General features: G+C 42.1%; 1 protein-coding gene across 1 annotated transcript in view; it reads left to right on the top strand.

The window, feature by feature from the left end:
• Nucleotides 1-23,097, top strand: part of LOC103185146 (rho GTPase-activating protein 42) — a 175,273-nt gene that overhangs the window by 102,474 nt on the left and 49,702 nt on the right. Inside the window, exons 4-6 of the mRNA XM_007903515.2 lie at nucleotides 3,080-3,151; nucleotides 20,842-20,943; nucleotides 22,392-22,502. Coding sequence (XP_007901706.2) covers nucleotides 3,080-3,151; nucleotides 20,842-20,943; nucleotides 22,392-22,502 — 285 coding nt within the window. The remainder of the gene's footprint in view (nucleotides 1-3,079; nucleotides 3,152-20,841; nucleotides 20,944-22,391; nucleotides 22,503-23,097) is intronic.

Below are 23,097 nucleotides of genomic sequence, written 5' to 3'. Positions count from 1 at the left end.
TGTCAGCATATCTTGGTTTGTCACTTAGTCTTTAGTGTATTACTTAAATTCAATGAATCATAGATATTTACAGTTCAGAAGGAGGTCATTTGGCCCAGTAAATCTGCACCAGCTCTCAGGGTAACGTGTTAATTCCACTGCCCTGCCTTATCCCCATACGATAACAACAATAATAATAATAAATGCATTTGATATAGTGCCTTATGTCTTCAAGACGTCTCAAAACGCTTCACAGGGTAGACAGTAAAGTGAATTGACTGTGTATTTTGTGGGCGAAACGCAGCAGCCAATTGCACATAGGAGTGTCCCACAAATAGGCATGGATTGAGTGACCAAATTCATTTTTTTGAGGGATTATTATCCCCCCAAAATGTAACCGTAATTGAATAAAATTTCACAAGTACCTTCAGTAAATACTGATTTATTAAGTTTATGTACAGGGCAACCCTGTTATAGCATGTTTATCTGGGTCCAATATCTTAAGGTTACATTATAAGCGAAGTACTAAAACTAATTGCTGACTTGTGAGTTGTTGGGTCGCAAACTGACGTAAGTGATGCTTCTAATGCACTGTGCACAAACTCCGTACACAGGAATTGACATCAGTGGCAACCTGATATCAACCATATTTTAGACTGAGAAACCATTTCCTTCAGCACTCGGAGCCCGGTGTGCTGTAGGTGATGCTGTGTTAAACTAGGAAGCTGGTGGGGGGAAACTCTAATGACCCTTTTTTAAAATCCAGTTTGTTTATGTGCTCTGAGATGCTACTTGTGTAAAGGGTGCAATATAAATTAAAGTTATTGTTGTTTGTTGTAGTGGGCATTGCAATTTATTACCTCTTATAAAGTGGTTTAATAATTTGTGCTCTCATTCAAGAATGCTAAAGAAAGATTGTGTGAAGTATTACTAAAAACACATGAAGCATCCACTATTTGTTCAAGTGAGCTTTTGTTTTCGACTGATTTCTTTTACCTGCAAATATCTGCATCATACAGGGATATCATAAAATATCTCTGACATTATCTCTGTTTATAATTAATAGTATATGTGTGCATTAAAATTATTTTAAAATCTTTTTGAAGTGATCAAAAGGGCTAAGGAAATGTTAAGGGCATTTTGCACCAGACATGCTCTGGTGTAGAATCAAAAATATCAGTGTACTTTTTGTTCGTCACTTATTTAAAGCTTGAGGGGAGCGATGAGTTTCAACTCCTCATCATTTTGTGTAGACTTAACAAGAACATAATGGAATGTAAATTGTGGTTGAGCTGACTTCAGTTATGATAAGCATCCAGTGTGGGCCAATGAAGTGTAATATGACACAAAGGCCCTATAATGTAATGTGAGCTCTGATCTACATAAGTGAGCCATTTACACTGACCTAACTGGGCGAGTCTGACTCCTTCAGTTGATGGATGAGGTGTTGATGGGTAAATATGTTCAGCTCACCTTGATTCGCATTGTTCCCCCAAAACCTAGGCCAAACAGAGGTTAGTGCAAAATGTGCTCATGGTCTGTGCCTGCAAGCACTTTGAGACATTCTCCTGATGTGAAAAGTGTTATACAAATATAAATTGTATTGCTGTACCAGATTCTGCAGAGCATGCTATTTGTTTCATCAAATACTTTGTCTCTTGCAGCTGAGATGCACTGAACAATGTCTTCAGAGAAGTCCAGATTTGCACCAGCTACTTAATTATACAATGCAACATGTGCAAACTCGCCACTCTGTTTTCATCAAACAGGCGTCATATGTTTGGCTATTTTTCTCTTTCTTGCTCATTTTCTCCTTGCTACTTAACTTTCCATTTAAAGGTATGTAGAGTTGTCACTGGGTACATTGAGTGCATTGGACCCGACAGTCTGATACACTTGAAGAGCTGTATGATATTCTTGTCAAATCATTCATTCTGAATAAGTCAGTATAATTATTTGAAGCAGAGCGTAACAAGGCCAGTGATGAACGAAGGTGAATCGTTCAGCTCTTCTTGGCTTCATTCTTACACATTGTTGGCACTATTCCTAGGGAATTATCTTATGGGGATGGAAACAAATACAAAGGGCTTCAAGACGTCTTAACAATTTATCTCCATTGTCAAATTTAGCCCGTGAATACAGGGGAAATTCAAATGTTAGTGAATCCCAGGATTTGAGTCCGATTCTCAATTCCACAGTTATCCTCTGTGTAGATTTTATATCTTCTGGATCAAAGTTATTAAACAGACTCTTGGTCTGGTACAATAATTGAAAGTAAATGGAATATTAATAGCTGGCTACCAAGGAATGTTTGGCTTCAAAAATCTTTGTATGTTTAAATCAAATTGTTCATTATAGAGATCTAAGGATGTAGTACTCTCTCTCTGAATCCCTTTGCCTTGCCCCCTCCTTCCCCATTTTCAGATTACACCTGAAGACCTTCCTGTGCCCATCGTCACCTCCCCCTCCTTCCAGCTCTGGGTCAGGCTCCGTCACTGCTAAGCGCTCTGAGATGCTGCTCTGCATGAAGGGCGCTATATAAATGCTGTTTATATAAAAGGTCTTGTTGTAGTTCTGAGAAAGCAAGTGAAATTGAACAAAGCAGTTTGGAATGCATATTTAATATTTGATGTTTTATGTTTGTTCCATAGTACATTCCTTTTGGGTGCAGTAGTGGACTTTTCAATCATGGCAGATGTTATAGCTGAGGCTGATCCTGTTACCATCTGACAGCCTGACATTTGCCCATATGCATTTTCCAGCAGGTCCCTTTTGAGTGATTGAGAGCAGGAACCAAACCTAATTCCTGCTCTTTCTCCTCCACCAGCCAAGGGACACCAAGGCCAGTTGTAGTGAACCAACTTTTGACCTGCCCTAAGTCAGCTAACTCAGCCCCAGAACAGAATTTGAACCAGTTTATAACTGTCTGACCTGTATTCTACATTAGGCAGTTCCTGCAGAAACATTAAGAGTTAATTCTGTCTCAATATTTAAGATTTGTTGCTTTTTTACACAATATGTTGTTTAAATAAAAGTGTTGCGTTTGATCAATAAGGCGTAGCAGTAGCATTGGTTAAATCATGTTTTGCATTCCTTGTAGATCCAGAATGCCAACGATGTTTTAATAGCACCCCTGGAGAAGTTTCGCAAAGAACAAATTGGAGCAGCAAAAGTAAGTCATTTTGGGGATTTCTATACAACTCGTGTGGTAGAACATATTTGGGAAAGATATTTAACTATTTGCCTGATTATCAATCGTCGAAGACACTCTAAAGGTTTATTTTCCCCCAACCTTTTGCTCCAGGGAATTGGGCACATGTAGTATAGATCATGATGAAGCTTGTAAAATATCTCACTGCACGTGTTTTAGATGTGTAAATGCCCTCAGGTACTTTTTGCCAGCGGGTACGGTAAAAGTTATAAATGTCTTGTCACTGAAAAAATTATTTAAAAATTGTAAAATTTGCACAAACTTTTTCACTAAAGTGGTTGTTACAGGACTAACTGCTGCCTGCTCTGGAAAAGAGGAAAACTGGGAATAGGCTGTGATTAACATTGCACATAATGAGGTGTAGACTGGTAATGCAGGAGTAGGGCCTTGTTCCACTGGTGGTGTCTTGAGTCAGAAAAGTGTTGCATCAGCATGCTGAATCACGCCCTGAGAAAACTAAACAAGGACATGTTGTTGAATGAGCAAAGAAGCCATAAGGGCTTGGCCCTAAAGCAAACCTGTAATAGGTTGGGTTGTTTTCATCAACATCCATTTCACTCAAATTGCTCTCTGTTAGTAGAGACTGATACCTATGCCTCAAGTATAAGAGATGAGGATTCCCTTCACTCATCTATGGATTGTGGAGTCCTGTAGCTCAGTGGTTAGAGCACTCGCTTTGCAAGCGAGAGATCTGAGTTCAATTCCCGGCAGGGCAAAACCTTGGGCAAGTTTTCTTACTCCACACGCCTAATAATAATCCCTCCAAAACCAAAAACAATAATAAAAAAAATTGGTCATTTTCAATCTACGACTGTTTGTGGGACATTGCTGTGCGCAATTGGCTGCCGCGTTCGCCCACAAATATAGTCAATTCACTTTACAGTGTGTTCTGTGAAGCGCTTTGGGACGTCCTCCCGACGTGAAAAGCGCTATATCAAAATGCAAGGATTATTATTATTATTATTACAGTAACCCGCCCTCCAATATTGTACAGCTTGGAGTTACTCAGTTAGCTCCTCCTCTAGTGGAGGGCCTAGGGCCTACACATACTTGCAATTGTATAAGATTTGGAACTCTCTCCCTCAATCCCTCTGCCTTGCTTCCTTCTTCCCTTCTCTTAGAACATGACTGAAGACATTCCTCTTTGACCGTGCTTACAGTCACCTTCTTTCTCCCAAGGCTGGGCGTCAGGCTCCAACACTGTTAAGCGCTCCAAAACACTGTCCATGTGAAGGGTGCTACATAAATGCAAGTTGTTGTTTTTGTCGTATATAGCACCATTTATGTAAAAAGATGGTTTAAAAACTGTACGATCAACAAAAATAAAGGTAAACAACAACGTGTATCTATAGAGCACCCTTCATGCTGTTAGTGTCTCGGAGCACTTAACAGCAGTGTGGCTTAACATGAGTTGTAGGGGGTGGGGAGCGGAGGAAGGAAGGTGATCAGAGGCACGTTCGAAGAGGAAAGTCTTCAGGTGTGATTTGAGGGTGGGGGCAAAGAGGTGTCCAGCAGCGCAATATTTTTGCAAACAGAAGCACCGCAATCCTGTCCGAAAGGCCTGAAAAATGTACACTCCTCGATGCCATCCTACAAGTTATTGATGGATACATTGAACAGGATGGATGACAATGGCAGACAATTCAAGATTCGTTCCCTCAGGCTGCCGAAACCTTTATTCATGTATTCGCCATATCAAGGCTCGATTATTGAAACTCCCTCCTCATCGGCCTTCTCAACTCTTCACAAGCTGCAGATCATCCAGAACTCTGCAGCTCATGTACACTCGCGCACTAGGTTCCGCGACCCCATCACTCCCACCCTCGCCCGACTCCACTGGCTCCCCATCCCCCAGAGGATCGAGTTCAAGATCCTCGTCCTCACTTACAAGGCCATCCATGGCCTTGCCCCCTCCTACCTCTCTGACCTGCTGACTCACGACCAACCTACCCGCTCCCTCCGTTCAGCGGACTCCGGCCTGCTCCATGTCTCCCGCCCGACCTGCCCCACCATCGGTGGTTGGGCTTTCAGCCTCTCTGCCTCCACACTCTGGAACTCCACCCCACGGTCCCTTCGCCTCGCTTCCTCCCTTGCCTCCTTCAAGGCCGGTCTCAAGACCCTTCTTTTCAATCATGCCTTTGGTTGCCCTCCCACCTCTCTGCCTTCCCTCACCCTTACATCACCTTTCCCCCATGCTCAGGCCCCAACACCTGACTGTTCAGCGCTTTGGGACGTCCTCCCGATGCGAAAGGCACTCTATAAATGTAATTTTGTTGTTGTTGTTGTTGTGTATTTCCATGGCTTCCATTCCGCAATGAATTCCCCAACAGTTTCGATCTAGTGCCTCATGATGCTCTCACTATGAAAGCAATGTAGGGGGGTTTCCCATCAGTCTTTACACATCACAATCTGCCACACGTTCCTCATGAAAACAGAAGCCAACATGTTCTTTCCTGATCAATCCACGAGCCTCCACGATGGGTGCAGTACCAGTGCATTGACCACCCAAGGCACCAATAGCAATGACAATTTGCATTTATGTAGCGCCCTTCACTCTGAATAGCTTCTTGCAGAGCTTAACAGTGGCAGATCCTGAGGGAGGGAGGGAGGAAGGAGGTGAAGAGGAAGGTCTTCAGGCGTGGTCTGAAAAAGGGGAAGGAGGGGTAAAGCAGAGGGATTGAGGGAGAGAATTCCAAAGTTCCACCTTGTGAATGAAACAAATAACCATTCCACAGTCTACATCTGTGGCTCTTAAAAAATATAATTGCGGCTGTTGGCTTATTTTTCTCAACCATCTTGAGAAGTAAGATATCCAGAGACATGGAGAAGCGGCAGTGAAATGGGCTTGTCATGATCTAATAAAATGATAGAATTAGCTGAATGACTCACTCCTATAACTGTGTTCCCATTAGTTGAGAGATTTGGCGAAACCTCTTACAATAATAATTATGATAACCTGCTGTCGAATAAGACAGAGATGGACAATAAAAGCAACTTGATCTTTTAAAAGAAACCTGAAACTTCCCAAGTCTTGTTCACGTTTTATTGTGGGAGTTCTGTTGCAGATTCACTAAAATTGTTTCTATTAAATAATAAAAAAGAACAATCTGAATAGGCATGAATGAGAATAGAAATAATGCCTATTTATTTTGGCATCACTGACCGCTTAGCAAGATTACTATCTCCAAAGTTAGTTAAATGCCAGGAAAATTAGTTGACGCATAATAGTTTACAGATTATTGAACGAGTACTGTATAAACACAGATGTGTTGGAACCCTTTGAATTAGGATTTGTGATTAATTGGATCGAGTTTTTAATAGTCCAGTGTTGACAATGCTTAAGAGTTCACATCACCATGCATCATAAACATGTTCAAAATTATTTTATGTTGCAAAGGAAGACGCTTTTAAATTTGCTCTATTTATTTAAAAGGACCGTGTTGCCTTGATGTAGCCGAAATCACATTTTTTCTGTCTTATTAAAGCAAACCCTTTTCTCTGGGTCCTCTGTTTTTTGTCCTCAGGAACTGCAAATAGTTTCTTTATCTGTCTGTCGTTCAGGCAGTACTGGTGAATGAGGTAGAAAATCAAAAGGGAGGGAGAAATGAATAAAATGCCTTAAACAAAAGGATTTTGTTTTCAAAAAACAAAATCTTCCCCCTGCATTTACATCTGTTTCTCAATTTCTGCTACTGTCTGAACCTGTCTCCCTCCATATAAGTTTGTGTACCCTTTTTGCTGTCTCCTTCTGCCTCTTTATTTTTCCCTTTGTCTGTCTGTGTATTGGCCCCTTGCTCTGACTGATCTCTCTCTCTCCACATTCCTGTTTCTGCGCATGCCTCTGTCTATATCAAGCTCCTTGATCTAGGCTGCATAAACAGACCCAGAGACACTAGCTTGACCTGTCTGTGTTTAAAACTGCTCTGCTGGTGGCATATATTTGTATTTTTAGTGCATTCCATATTGGCTATTATAAACAGCTTTAGGTTTCACTTTGTGCCACCCATAGAACCATGTCTAGGAGGGACCAAAAGCTGCCTCTTTTGAGTCCAATGTCCTTACAAGCCATTCTTAGAGAATGGCATTCGTAGTTTACCAAGCACAATAATGACAAAGTGGAAAGCAGGTCAGCTGTATAAAACCAATTGAATAATAAATGTTATTTTGCGCCAAAATTAAAGGGTTTCAATTATCAGACCTTTTTTTGCTCAAGTTTTAATCAGAGCTGCTTTCAGCTACCTGGATTATACGTATGTAATGCATTTAGTGAATGCACTTCAAAAGCATTGTAGGATCCTGTTCATTCAGTAATGTTGAGCACGGAATTCTGCTTGCAGTAAAAAATCAGTAAATTGAGTGCTAGTTGGAAAGTACGAGAATATCTTGATCAGGATGTGGATGTTACTCAAAAACTTGAAATATTTCAATGTCTATTTTGTCACTTCCCCCTCCTTCCAGCTGTAAAGACAAGACTTTTCATCTCATGGGCTGCTCCACAGTTGTCCTGAGTTGGGTTACCATGAAGGTCCAGGTTGATGGAATGTTCTGCAGTATGGGGAAAATCCTTTCATTTTAAGGGCAACCCCAGGCCCCTATCTTCAGAATAATGTAGTTTCAATTATAGTGAACTGTGGCGCCCCACTAGCTGGAAGTGTGTAGTAACCAGCCTTCTAACTAGCTGACTCCTCATGCTACAAAAAGGCAGACTTCTGTTAACATTGCTTCTTGCATGCCACCCATGCACAGGAAGCGCTGCCCCTGCTGCTTCACAAAGGACGTGATGTAAGTAGCACTTTTTGCACAAATCGTGTATGTGCAATGCACAGGAAGTGCCATCAGTGGTGTTTCCTGCACAAAGTGTACATGTGCACAACCTCAGAATGTGACGTGAGCAGCAATTTCATGACCTAGAAGTTGATTATTTTGTCACATTGATTGAGATATTGAATCCAACTGACTGCGCTGTTACAGGGTGGCCCGCCTGTTTTTCTGTCCAACAACCTGCTCAACATCTGGTCACCCTAGATAGCAGCAATAACTAAATTCCAGTTATAATTTTCTGGCCAACAATGGTGCTCTACAGCTGCAGCTAGCTGATTTGCAAAAGTATTTAATGTCTGAAGTACAATTGCAAATTAGTGCCACCCGCTGTGCTGTTATTTTGTAGGTTTTTTTGTTTACTTAGCCCTTTGGACAAACTGAATATTATTTACAATACATTTTCCCTACTTAGATCACTGACAAGGCCATCTCTGACCACCATTTCATCTCCCTTCACTCCCATAACCCTCTCCCCACTCCCTCCAAACCTACCACCATCTTCTACTACCTGTGGAAGAAGATCTCCACCCAATCCCTCTCCGCTGCCCTGGAGTCTTCTGAACTCCTCTCCCTCTGGCCCACCTCTCGCACCAACCCACTCGCTGCGCTTACTCTTCTCCACAGCACGCTCTTCACCAGACTCGACGCCCTTGCCCCGCTTGCTTCCCGAACTGCCTCCTATTCCCGATCCTCACCCTGGTTTACCAGCCACTTCCGCTCGCTCAAAGGCAGGGGTGCGGGCTGCTGAACGCACTTGGCTCAAATCCGGCCTAACGGTCCACCGGCACATCTGGCTGGACCTCATCAAGACCTACCACTCCGCTCTCACCTCAGCCAAATCATCCTTTTATTCCAGGTTAATCCTGACGGTGAAGGGCAACCCCGTGCTCCTGTTCTCCGGCCTCCCGACACGCCTCGCAGATTCTTTCCTCTGACTCTCACTGTGAGAAAATGCTGGACTTCCTCGAGTCTAGAACCGAGGGAATCCGCTCAGCTGCCACTGCCCTCCCAAATTCCACCTCCTCCCTACCACCACTCCACACAATTACCCATCCGACAATTACCCATCCCTCCTTCCACACCTTTGAACCTGTCACTCCCTCCTCTGCCTTCACCACCTTAATCTCCATGAGGCCCACCACCTGCTCCCTGGACCCCATCCCCACCCCTCTCCTTAAATCCCAACCCCACCTCCTTGCCCCACTACTCGCCGACATCATCAACCTCTCCCTGTCATCTGGCACTGTTCCGTCCCCCCTCAAAACAGCCATTATCACCCCCACCTTAAAGAAACCTTCCCTTGACTCATCACAGCTACCTAGCTACTGGCCAATTTCAAATCTCCCCTTCCTATCCAAGTTCCTTGAGAGAGCAGTTGCCTCCCACCTTCGCTCTTTCCTCTCACTTTCCTCTCCTCTTACTCCCTCCAATCGGGTTTCCGTGCTGCTCGCAGCGCGAGTCACCCCTTGGTGACATCATCCGCAGACATGGGATAAATTTCCACATGTATGCGGATGACACCCAACTCTACCTCTCCGCCTCCACCCTGAACTCCAGCACTACTGGACTGCCTGTCCGACATCAAGTCCTGGACGAGGGCCAACTTTCTCCAACTCAACGTTAGCAAGACCGAGTCCCTCCTGATTGGCTCATGCCAGCGCCTCCAAGCTGCACACTCAACTTCACTAAGCCAGTCAGGAACCTGGGTGTCTTGTTTGACCCTGAACTGTCCTTTCTTCCCCACATCTGTACCATGATCAGCACTGCCTACCACCATCTCCGCAACATTGCCAGACTCCGCCACTGCCTCACCCCTCAGGCTGCCAAAACCCTCACCCACGCATTCGTCACATCAAGGCTCGATTAAGGGAACTCCCTTCTCATCGGCCTTCCCAACTCTTCCCTTAACAAGCTGTAGATCATCTAAAACTCTGCAGTTCGTGTACTCTCATGCACCAGGCTCCGTAACCCCATCACTCTCGCTCGACTCCACTGGCTCCCCATCCCCCAGAGGATCGAGTTCAAGATCCTCGTCCTCACCTTGAAGGCCATCTATGTCCTTGCCCCCTCCTACCTCTCTGACCTGCTGACTCCCTACCAACCTACCCGCCTCCCTCCGTTCAGCGGGCTCCGGCCTGCTCCATGTCTCTCGCCCAACCCTCCCTATCATCGGTGGCCAGGCTTTCAAGCCTCTCTGCCCCCACACTCTGGAACTCCATCCCTCGGTCCCTCTGCCTCGCTTCCTCCCTTGCCTCCTTCAAGTCCGGCTTCAAGACCCTTCTTTTCGACCGTGCCTTTGGTCTCCCTCCCACCTCTCTGCCTTCTCTCACCCCTACACAACCCCTCCCCCATGCTCAGTCCCCGACACCTGACTATTCAGCGCTTTGGGATGTCCTCCTGACATGAAAGATGCTCTATAAATGTAATTTTGTTGTTATTGTTGCCTGGCTCGGGTTCTCATTTGCCTAAACAGATTCAAAAAGATTAGCTTGAACCGTCTGTGTTGCAAACTGTTTTCTTTCTCTTCTCAACAGCCTGTCTCTGCCATTACCTCTCCCCTCATGCTGCTGAGATCCTCATCCACACCCTTTCCACTTCCAGGTTAAATTATTCCAATGTTCTACTTACTGGATTCTCCAGCTCTTTCCTACACAAATACCAGACCATTCCAGTACTCTAGCCTGTATCCTCCCTCACATTATGCTCAGCAAACACATCATCCCACACCCCATTGCTCGTCTGTACTGACTCCCCACATTCCATAGCCATTCAAATCATGTTCACATTCAGTTTCCCCCATGGCTACCTCTGTAACATCTTGTAACCCTACCACCCCGGCCACCTGCTCTGCCTGCTCCATGTCCTCTGCCTGACGTGTTCCACTACCAGTAAGCACGTTTTCAGCCTTTCTGGCCCCAATTCTCTGGTACTCTAGCCAGGAGTCCATCTGTCTCACACCTTCCATCCTCACCTTTAAAGCCTGCCTTTTTCTCCCCTCCCACTCAGCTTTCCCCTTCCCCCAGCCCCAGTTTGGGCTCTCTGTCAGCTGTCTAAAGCACTTTGAGAGATCCTGATGTGAAAGGCACTATAAAAGTATAATTTGCTAATTTGCCTTGCTGGTGGTGGGGGCTGTTTTCTGCTGTGGGGTTGGGGTGGGGTCAGTAGTGGTTGTGGGAGTGGTCAGTAAAGGTAGGTCATCGATCCAGGGTTAAGAGGGGAAAAAATTATCAGGATTTCCACTCCTACTTGCTACCCATGGATATCTGCTGGAAACCTCTGGTGTAAACTTCCTGTTGGAAAGTTCATGTGTGCATGTTGAGTGAGGCCTGGAATTTGTGATTCCCATACATAAAAGTCTGCCAACAACTGAATATCAACTCCTTATTACCTGCTCTAATGAGTGATCACAAAAATACTTTTGAAATATTTACTTTGCAAAATATTGGCATTTTTCCATTTGCCTGAATTGGTTTTTCAGCTCTGGGATGTCAGGAATTCCTTGGTAATTGTTTTTTATGAACACACAGTGCATACAGGAAAGCATGAAATAACTGGGAATTCTCACTGTCAGACACAGCATCATTAGTGCTGTGAAACCTGATGAATTACAGGGTTCCAGTTAGATAGATGGCCACTGCAGTTACTGACTAATGTAAATAGTGAGCTGATGACTTAACTGGGAAAGGATTTCAAGCATGAAGTAGCTTTCCTTTTTTGGTATTGTGGTTTTTTTGGCCTATGGCTGATGACTTCTTGGAGATCATTGTGAGATATATTGTCCACGCTTAACTGAATTCTTCAAAGACTTTAAGCAGAATTTACTCCGATGTCAGATGAACTTTATTGAACCTCTGATTACATCAAAGCTTTGCGCTGTACATTTGTATGACAAATCACTTATAAGGTCCACATTGGAAATGTTTTGACTGTTTTTTTTGACTGCTTGTGTTGAATGTTTTTGTGGAATGCCATTAAAGTTGAATTCCATTGTAAATAATGACAAATTTAAGTTTGGCATTTTATAAAAAATGTACACAAGAACAAATCCTGTACAAAGGAAAAATACTTTTCTGAACATGGAGGAAAAAGATATTTCTGTTTACTGAACCTTGTCTTTCCAGATGTTCAGAATCTTGTTCATCGATTGGATTGTTTGCTTCTTGCCATCTTGGAACTTGCAGTGATATTCAGATCTGAATTTGTGTTTACTTTATTCTCTGAAAAGAAAGAAACCGTGTCCAGCAACACTAAAATAACTGGTTTTCCCACACAAATGTGTTCACTTGCCTGGAATATATGCAATGAAACTATTGTATGATTGCTTTATGTACTTTAATTGTAATTAAGAACTTTCCAGCATGTTCCATGCTGTTAACTTTTCCTTTTCTGTAATTTGGGAGATTTGACCTCATTTGTTTGTTTTCCACATCCCAGTGGATTAAGCTGCGTCTTTCAGTACACTTCTCATGGGAAAAAAAGCTCAATTTGAGTTCAGTGACATTTCTGCCGATGTTATCTTCAGTTTTTCTTATTATGTAGTCTTTAGTAGTGTTTTAAATTGACATTGAGTTCTGGTATGCAATGTTGTATACTGACTGTATCTAGCATCAGAGCACTTTATTCTCTGGAACAATGCTCTGTTTGTCTCAAAAGTTTTGGTTTTGGCTCATGCTTTCATTGGGCTTTGGAGTTTAGTCCATCCTGTCAATCCTAACTGGTCCTATCCAGTTAGAGATCACCATGGGTCCCTGTTTCAAACATCTCTTGTGTTTAATTTGATTCAAAAGCAACCGACTGCTTCAGGACCAGTCAAATCGGGTTTGTTCCTGTCAGAAAGGTATACAATTTCAGAGGAGCTAAACTCACGGGCTCTGGGATTGATAGCAGAAACCGCATTGCTCGTTCTGGACAGCACATTTTTATGAGAATGAAGTACCTTTGAAGAAAGTTGAAGACTTTTTGTTGAAGGATAATTTACCTAATTAAAATTAAAAGCCAATGTACAACAGATGACGCAAAAAATTATTTGGCAAACAAATTGCAAGTATAATGGATAATTACTAATAGAAACGTTCTTTGGGATTTTTTAACATTTTCTTTTCGTTTCTCAGGCATTCACTTAAGTGTTGTTGACAGTTCTGCATGTCTGTGTAGCTCAGGAAGCCAAAGCATCTTTTTCCCATTTTGTGTGGATTGAAGTTACGGTGCTGGGAATTGAATATATTTTACTTTACATACAGGAACCATACCAATTAATTTTAGATTAAGCACTGAGCTTGAATCCATGATGTTGTGTGAGCTAATGCCTGATACAGTAAAACTTGCATAACAACATCAACAAATTACATTTGTATAGAGCCTTTCACGTCAGGAGGACGTCCAAGCGTGAAAGTCTTATCCTTATTAATCGTGTGATCGCTTAAGTTGTACATGCACCCGAGAGCCATTCAGTTTCCTATCAAACCACTTAGATTTATTTGCATGAGTCGCATTTTATATTTCCTAACTCATAATACTGTTCCCCTTTCGTCCATTATTTTGTGCACAATTGGCAGCTGCGTTTTGCTCACAAAATACACAGTCACTACACTTTACAGTATACGCAGTGAAGCGCTTTGAGGCATCTTGAAGACGTGAGAAGGGAAGGATTATTATTACTCCGACACTTAATGGCTGCATTGAATGGTGGGACATTACGTCTTAACCAGTTGACGCATGTAGAGATACTGCATTGAATTGCAGGAAACGTAGTCTTGATTCATCGCTGAATGCGCAGAAAAACTTCATTTCCCGCGATTCAATGCAATTCCAATGATTGCCAGTAGGTGTGCATGCTTTGACGGATCAAGATCATGGGAAAGGTAGTTTTGATTCATCATCCCATGCACACTAAGTGGCTTCAGTGACAAAGTGCTGCAAGCACATTTATTGGCTGCATTGAATTACGCATGTGCAATGTAGATTATTGATTAAGTCGGATTTTATACGACTTGAGCAAGTTTGCCTGCAATTCGGACTTTGTGTAAATCATATTAAATGTTACGGTCCAGACTAATGCGACCTACGTGAGTTTTACTATAACTGCAAGTTTCTGAAATTAAAATTCACCTCCCTCCATCACCACTTGTCCTGATTACTGGGAGCTGAGCTGTAATTATGGTAATTTTACTGCTGATTTTCAGAGTACTGTGACATGGGACCACTATATCCTCGCTCCATGTCTTCAGTATGAATCCAAAGTGCTGAACAGAAATAACATTCTGTTATAGCTACATTCTGCCCTCCCACTTCTCTCTCAACATATTTTCTTAAATACGACTACTTGCACTTATATAGCACCCTCCACGCAGGGTAGGAGGGGGAGGTGGCCGTAAGCACAGTCGAACAGGAAGGTTTTCAGGCGGGACTTGAAAGAGAGGAGAAAGGAAGCAAGCCGGAGAGTTTGACGGAGAGTCTTCCAGAGTTTTGGGGTTAGTGGCTGAAAGTACAACCTCCGATGGTGGGGCGGAGGGTGTGAGGTTCGAGCAGAAGGCCGGTGCCAGTCGAGCGGAGGCGCCGGGTGGTGGACTGAGGAGGTCAGAGAGGTAGGGAGGTGCCAGGGAGTGAATGGATTTGAACTAGAGTGTGCTAAATGAAAGTATTTCATACATAACTGTAAAATTATGCTCATAACATATAAAGTCTACATTAGAGGTGAGAGCTGATTATCTGCATTGATTAGAACAGGCTTTATTGTGGATAAGGAAGTACTGTGAAATCGGTCAGCACTAGAAATTTCTTCCATCAGGAATTTTATGTGGGCGCTATAGAACGCATTGTGCCAACCCTTCTCTACCTCTGCTATTCTCTCTTTCTCTGGCTGGCTTTCTTGCCTCTTGACTCATTCTTTCTCTTTCTGTCAATTTAAGTCTTCAAGGAGGTGAATTTTAACATCAGAAACTTGCAGTAAAACTGTATTGGAATGTCAGCCTGCACTATGAGCTCAAAATCCCAACACGGACCCAAATCTTCTGACTTGGAAGCGAGAGTGCTACCAAATGAGCTAGGCTACACAATTTTTTCCGGTATCCTAACCAATAATCCTCCAGATAAGATTGGTCATTCACTTTATGGCAGTTTATGGAACATTGCTGTGTGTAATTTGGCAGCTACGTTTGCTTACAAATACACAACATTACACTCTACAAACAACAACAATTCCAAATAGCACTTATACGTAGCACCTTTCACATTGGGAGTTTGTCTCAAGGTGCTGGATAGTTGAAGGTATTCTTATGAAGAAAAAGACAGAGACTGAGTCGTAAAGAGAAGGATCTCCAGAGGTTAGGGGTGTAGAAAATGCAGAGTTCCAGAATTGTTCAATATTGCACTGAAAATAACGTGCTGCAGTTGCAAGAGTTGGAGTTGCATTTTTTTAAAATGTTGCTCCTTTTTCATCAAGTTACTCAGAATTATTTTTTGGTCATTTGGATCCAGAAACCCATCATCATGCTTGAGAGTATCCAAACCAGAAACTTAAGACTAACCAGATCTAACATAGTTCATGAAGGTTACAAGTTTGACTTTATAAGAAATTTACCCATAAACGTGTTGAACAATAATAATAATAATCCCTTCATTTGATATAGCGTCTTATCACGTCTTTGAGATGTGTCAAAGCGCTTCACAGAATATACTGTAAAGTTCATTGACTGTATATTTTGACCATCTACTGCACAAATTTTCCTCCACTTAAGGGAGTCGGAACAATTCCATGGTTCATTGATGTCCTCCAGTGGTACAAAGTAAGTACTACAGCAGCATAGCAGTGGCATACAGTACCAATCTACAGTATCTAAATATTCAGGCCAAGTTGCGCTTGTTGAAAGACAAACATTATTGATCCACCTTGTGTGAATTGTATAGTTATTACCAACAAACAATCCTGGAAGTTCAATATGATACTGGGGAGATTGTATTCTCGCTGTCTTTTACTTCTGTACTTATAATAATTGATGAATGTCAAATTGTGCATGAAAGCTTATGACATTTCCCACCATGCAGATGGTGGATTCAATTTGTATTCTCCACAGGTTTCTTTACTGATAACCCGGAGGTTAACCTTTAGTTAATCTTTAAGCCTTTGGAACTTTACTTAATGGTAGTTAATAAAAAATATACTTCTAAACTACCCACTGTGGCTTTTTACATCCTTCTAAAAATGCTAATAATAATAATAATAATAATCCTTGCATTTGATATAGCGCTTTTCACGTCTTCTAGACGTCCCAAAGCGCTTCACAGAATATACTGTAAAGTGAATTGACTGTATATTTGTGGGCGAACGCGGCAGCCAATTGCGCACAGCAATGTCCCACAAACAGGTCGTGAATTGAAAATGACCAATTTATTATTTTGTTTTGTTTTTTTGGAGGGATTATTATTAGGCGTGTGGAGTAAGGAAACTTGCCCAAGGTTTCGCCCTGCCTGGAATTGAACTCAGGTCTCTCACTTGCAAAGCGAGTGCTCTAACCACTGAGCTACAGGACTCCATCAAGAAGACTTAATTCAGAAATTATTGGCTAACTGATCACCTTTTTTCTTCAGCACATCCCCTGCCAATCCAATACACTGCAAGTTAGAAATTGCCTTTCCATTTTCACAACTTTGAAGATACAATAAAATTGAGGGGGAAGGGACAAGGCTTCATCAGCCAATTAAAAGTGCCAGGCTGCTGCAACTTCTTCTTTTAGTAATAGTGTTTTTTTTGGTTAGTTAGACGTCTGATATATGCGAAAATATATCTATCACCATGCTTAAGTATCCCAAGGTTCCAAATTTAGTTCAGATAAAGAAGGTGCTTTGATCTCATCTCCGTATCACAGCATCAAGCAACTTTTAAAAATGAGCCCAGGGTTCTGACCTCAATCTCAGGATTCTTGGGGATCTAAACTCAGATAATTTGGCGATATTGCTCAGCATCCTGTTTACCTTGTTTGTTGCTGCCATGCACTGTTTTGACATAGTGAGAGATGAATCAACTAACAGCCCCTAAATCTTTCAACTTTCCCCTTGGTAGGTTCTGTCCCATCTGTAAAGTTTCCTATTCTTTATCCACAAAAGACATAATCCTTGCACTTTTCAATATGTCTTTGGTACGTCCTCCCGACATGAAAGGGGCTATATAAAATCTAAAGATTATTTTTATTACTTCCTATATGTAGTACCTTTAATTTATCTGTACTAAACTTCATTTGCCAGTTATTAACCCATGTGCGTACCCTACTCTTACTCTGTTTGTAAGACCTTTTTGGCAACAAAGTCCTTTGTTGGTAAGAGTCTAGGCTTAGTGACTCGAGTCTGCATTGAGGTACAACTAGACTTTGACCAGCTTGTCATTACAAACATTGTCTGACAAACTTCTAATTTCCTGCTTGTTGATCAACTGTACTTGTTGGGGCTTTGGCTTGCAGGGTTAGCAGAAGCCCACAAAATATACAGTCAATTCACTTTACATAGTCAAGCCTGGATGTTATGAATGCGTGTATAAGGGTTTTGGAGACCTGAGGGGTGAGGCAGTGGTGGAGTCGGGCGATGTTGCGGAGGTGGGGAAAGGCAGAGCGGGTCATGGCATGGATGTGGGGGAGAAAGAACAGTTGAGGGTCGTGCAAGATGCTTAGGTTCCTGACTGGCCTGGTGAGGTGGAGGTTGGACGCTGAAGGTGCCGGTGAGGGGCGGAGGCGCTAGCGTGAGCCAATCAGAAGAGCCTCAGTGTTGCTGACGTTCAACTGTAGAAAGTTGGTTCTCATCCAGGACTTGATGTCTGACAGGCAGTCTGCCATCAGTGTCCTGTGGTTGAGGATGGAGGCAGAGAGGTACAGTTGGATGTCATCCGCATACATGTGGAAGTTGACACAACTTCCACATTCTCCCTCTTGGCAATGTCGTCTGCAGACATGGGCCAAACTTCCACGTGTAAGTGCATGACACACAAATCTAATTTGCCTCCTCCCGTATCGACGCCAGGTCTGCCGATGTTCTATCAGCTTGTCTGGCAGACATCATGGCCTCGATGAGTGTAAACTTCCTGCAGCTGAACGTGTTCAAGACGGAAGACATTCTCCTTGGCTCTCTTCAACATTTTCACTCCTGCAGATCTGAACTCTCAACCTCCGTGGGTTCTTCCTCAGACTCACCAAACCAGTGTGCAGTCCAGGTGTCCAGTTTGACCCCCAGCTGTCTTTCCTCCCCCATATTCGGTCCCTGACCAGGACTGACTTCCTCCACCTCCGCCACATTGCCTGCCTCTGACCATACCTTACGACAGATGTAGCCAAAACCCTTGTGGATGCGTTTGTCACCTCCCGCCTGGATTACTCAAACACACTCCTCCCTGGTCTTCCCAGTTCCACTATTCAAAAGATCCAGCGCATTCAGAATTCTGCCGCCCGCATACTTACCAGACCAAACTCCATATCCACATCTCACCAGTTCTGGCCAGGCTTCACTGGCTCCCCATCACCTCATGGATTGACTTCATGATCCTCACACTCGTGTTCTCTGCACCTCCCTTTCATCTCTGACCTCTTCACTCCCCAATCCACTCAACTGACATTGGCCTCCTGCTTGTCCCTCGCATTCTCCGCTCCACCATTGGAGGTCGCGCATTTAGCCACTACGCCCCGAAACCCTGGAATACTCTCCCTCAATCCCTCCGCTTTGCCCCCTCTCTCCCCTTTTTCAAGTCCCGCCTGAAAACAAATTCAATAATGTGTTTCAAAAGGAGACTAGTGCTGTATGTTATTGATATAAAGTATCAGCGACCGATCTAAATGGAATCGGAGCTACTAGTGTGTAGCAGGTATAGTTGACTTGAGCATATTGTTGTGATTTATAACAGAGTAATGCTATTCAGCAGAAAGATTAGAAGATGTTAAATAAGTAGGGGAAAGCCAAGAAGATTAAGTAAAAAGAACAAAAGTAATTCTGTTACACATTTATAATAAAAAAAACAAGTCCTTTGGTGCTTGATAATGAATTTGATAATATTATTGTTCTTATTAACATCTTCCAAACCAAATAGATTGATTTTAATTGAAAACCGTTAATTCTTCTGGTGCTCTGCCACTCTGTTTTACTGTAGGTGGCATGAGAGGTCTGCACCTCCCTCCACCGACCTGGAGTCTGACCCCTGTTCTTGGCTGTGAAAAGCTCACAGCAGTGACATTCGCTCCATCTGACCTAACAATGGGAGGAAGAAAAGATTGGCTGTGTTTTCAAAAAAAAAAATTTAAGAAACAAAAGTACTCTTGCGAGATTTAGGGTACATTAAACCTATATTTGTAAAAGCGAAGCAGACTGTTCCTTCAGAAATAAGCTAGAATTTGGCTTTTTCCTCACTTTTTTCTTGAAATTGAAGGGGCATGAAGACACTGGAGCTTTGTACTAATTTACTGAAACGTATGATTGTGGTTGCAATTTTCAAACATTTTTCCCTCTGCAGGGCCAAGTGCACATTTTGCTTTTGCTAACTGTTTACAACTAGCCCTTGTTTTCATTCATCTTGACTGCAGAACTTCATGGCAGTTATATACTGACAGATTTCTACCTGTAGAAATCTCCACAAGCGAGCTACCCAAGCAATCTTATTGCAGAGCTACTCTCTCCATCATTGCAGGTTGTTACTGCCTGAATCAAATTTAAAATTCACTATCTTCTACTCATGGGATTCAAACAATTACATTGCTGAAAAGTCTAATCTCAACTCTTTGCCCTTCAATGCCCTTCAATAACACAATTCCCTTCAATTGCACTTTTAGGTTTGGTGTAAGTGGGGCATTAAACATCACAGGAAGTTTTTAAGGGCTATCGGGCCACTCCTTTCTCATTCTTCACAATTTTTAACTTGGAGTGGGGGGATTCCATATAGACAATTTAGGATTTGTCCGAGAAACGGTAATTCTATCAATGTTTTTTGTACTTTGAAGGCAGAATGTATTTGGAGATATTACACTAATATTTTATTTTGATGGAATATATTTCTGATTTATCACCACATTTCACCAGTTCTGGTCAGGCTCCATTGACTCCTCTTCACCGAACGGATCAACTTCAAGATCCATTCACTCTCTGGCATCTCCCTACTTCTCCAACCTCCTCACTCCCCAGTCCACCAATCCGCGCCTCCGCTTGACTGGAACTGGCCTCCTGCTTATCCCTCGCACCCTCTGTCCCACCATCGGAGGTCATGCTTTCAACCACTATGCCCCAAAACTCTGGCACACTCTCCCTCAATTCCTTTGCCTTGCCCCCTTTATCCCCTTTTTCAGGTCCCGTCTGAAGACTTTCCTGTTCGACCGTGCTTACGAGCCCCTCCCCCCGGCTCGGAGTCAGGCTCCGCCACTGTTAAGCACTCTGAGACACTCCCTGCGTGGAGCGCGCTATATAAGTGCAAGTTGTTGTTTTTTTTTGTTTCAGTTTTGCGCAAATAACTAGCACCTGATGAAAATGCAATGAATTCGACAATAATATGGACTATTGCTGTGGTTAATCAAAAATGAGAAACATTTTCAGTGCATTCATTGGTAAGGAGCTTTTCAAGGGAAAAAGATGTGCTTCGATAAAGTGCCCCTGAGTTGGTTAGCAATGTTTTGCTTGCAAACCCACTGAAGTAGATGCACACATAAGCGTTAATTAATCTATTTTCTACTTGCTATGCTTTATGTTGAGCTTGTAGAAAACAAGAATCAAATATTCTTTTCCCTATATTTTCATTGGATTTTACCAAACAAGCAACTTCAATTCAATTAGCATCCACTGGTCTAAAATGTTCCATTTGCTTTTCTCCTTAGGATGGAAAGAAAAAATTTGATAAAGAAAGTGAAAAGTATTATTCTGTATTAGACAAGCATTTGAACTTGTCCTCAAGGAAAAAGGAAGCCCATTTGCAAGAGGTAAGAAAATGTAATGTAAATAACTGCTTTGGGTAAATAACTGTTCTGGACAAATGTTAAGACAATTTTGTTTTAAAGTTCCTTATTCCTTTACTAACAAAATGTTTGTTTAGTTAATTATAGCCTAAAATTCAATTTAATCCAGATAAACAATTGAAACCTTTCGGAGTTTTCACCACTTGCACTACTTCTGTCCACTATCACTATCCTTATTTAAACCAGGTAATTCGGTTCAGCCATTCTGTATTAATTTCCCCCACCACCAACCATCTCCTTCCCATATTCTTTCCCATATTCCTTCCATCCTCGCATCCAATTCCAAATGTGAGGAGGTGACGGACTTATTTGGGCCCAAAACCGAGCAGATCTGCTCAGCTCAGATGTTTCGAAGTGAAGTCATAGAAACCTGGGTTCAATTCCTGGCAGGGCGAAATCTTACGCAAGTTTCCTTACTCCACACGCCTAATAATAATCCCTCCAAAACAAAAACAATAATAAATTGATCATTTTCTATCACCGACTGTTTTTGAGACACTGCTGTGTGCAATTGGCTGCCGCGTTTCGCCCACAAGTATACAGTCAATTCACTTTACAGTATATTCTGTGAAGCGCTTTGAGATGTCGAGAAGACGTGAAAAGCGCTATATCCAATGCAAGATCATTATTTATTATTATTATGTGGAAATGACACTAATGACCATGTGAAGGTCTCAGGAGGTTGGAATATCAGGAGGATTTGCACCTTAATAATAATCTTTGCATTTGATGTAACACCTTATCATGTTGTTGAGACGTCTTAAAGCCAAGGAAGTAAAACACAATGATCAAAAAACACTTGCACTCGCTTCTTTTCGTTTACCATTTTACCAACAAACACACAAAAAGGTCAAAGTACACATGCATACTGTGTGTGATTATGAATGTTGGGCAAGTTTCCTTACTCCACACGTCTCTGTTTACCTAGCAGTAAGTAGGAACAATGTTGTTAGTCAATTGCCGCATTGCTTTTCCGGGGGTAATAAAAAAATAATAATAATAAATTGGTCATTCAATCCACGACTGTTTGTGGGACCCTGCTGTATACAATTGATTGCCATGATTTGCCCACAAAATATGCAGTCAATTCACTTTACAGTATATTCTGTGAATTGCTTTGAGACATCTCGAAGACGTGATAAGGCACTATATCAAATTATTAATTATTATTATTGAGATCACATGCCCAACGACGGTGTCTTTTACTCATCTCTTATTTACTATTTAAAAGTTTGATTTCACCATAACTGAATTGCTATTTTGCCACATGTGGCTTATGGCTAACCTATTGGACAACCCTGTTTTATACTGAAATTTTGAGCCATCTGTGGGTAATTCTCATGGTTCTTTCTAATGGCTGTTTCCAATGAGAATTGGTGCAAATTAAAAATAAAATTCCTTTCTATTTGCAGGCTGACACACAGATTGAGAAAGAATGGCAGAATTTTTATGAAGCCTCGTTGCAGTATGTGTTCAAAGTTCAAGAAGTACAAGAAAAGAAGAAATTTGAATTTGTCGAACCTGTAAGTCTCTATTTCTTAGATTGTCATTAGGATCATATTGTATTATTGATGATATTTTATCATAAGCCTACTTTAATAGAGATCTTTTACAAGTAATAAAAAGCTTTTATTATACTGTTATTTAACAGTCATTTTTACTGTAGCTTTGAAAGAAGTGCATTTTAACAAGTTAACATGAGGTTGAGATGCTAAGGTCACCTGTTACTTTCAAAAACCTGAAAATATGCTTTAGTTTTTAATGCTAAACAAGAGCATAAAATATTTGGTAGAGATGGCTGTTAATAGTTAGTAGAAGAGCTGAAATCTGAGCCAAAATCTTAACCCAGATTGGTGCTATTTGAAATTCTTATTATCTACCAAGCCATATTTACCAGTTGAAGACACATTGCAGTTCTATTTGGCAAGCAGCAGAGAAAGAACATTCTTGCTCTTGAGTACAGTTCAGTCTCAAGCTGTGCAAATCAGATAATGAAGGACTACCCCATTCCAAGGTCCACCTTCAAATCATCGAGAGTGATGTGGCCAAGCTGTCCTTCATGGGACCTTGACCAGAGCAGCACCAGAAGACTTTAAGATAGACATCCATATTTATGCC

Source organism: Callorhinchus milii, unplaced genomic scaffold (assembly GCF_018977255.1).
Source record: "Callorhinchus milii isolate IMCB2004 unplaced genomic scaffold, IMCB_Cmil_1.0 Scaffold4, whole genome shotgun sequence".
Lineage (NCBI taxonomy): Eukaryota > Metazoa > Chordata > Chondrichthyes > Chimaeriformes > Callorhinchidae > Callorhinchus > Callorhinchus milii.
Note: the sequence above shows the minus strand (reverse complement) of the source record. Positions and strands in the feature narration are given on the sequence as shown.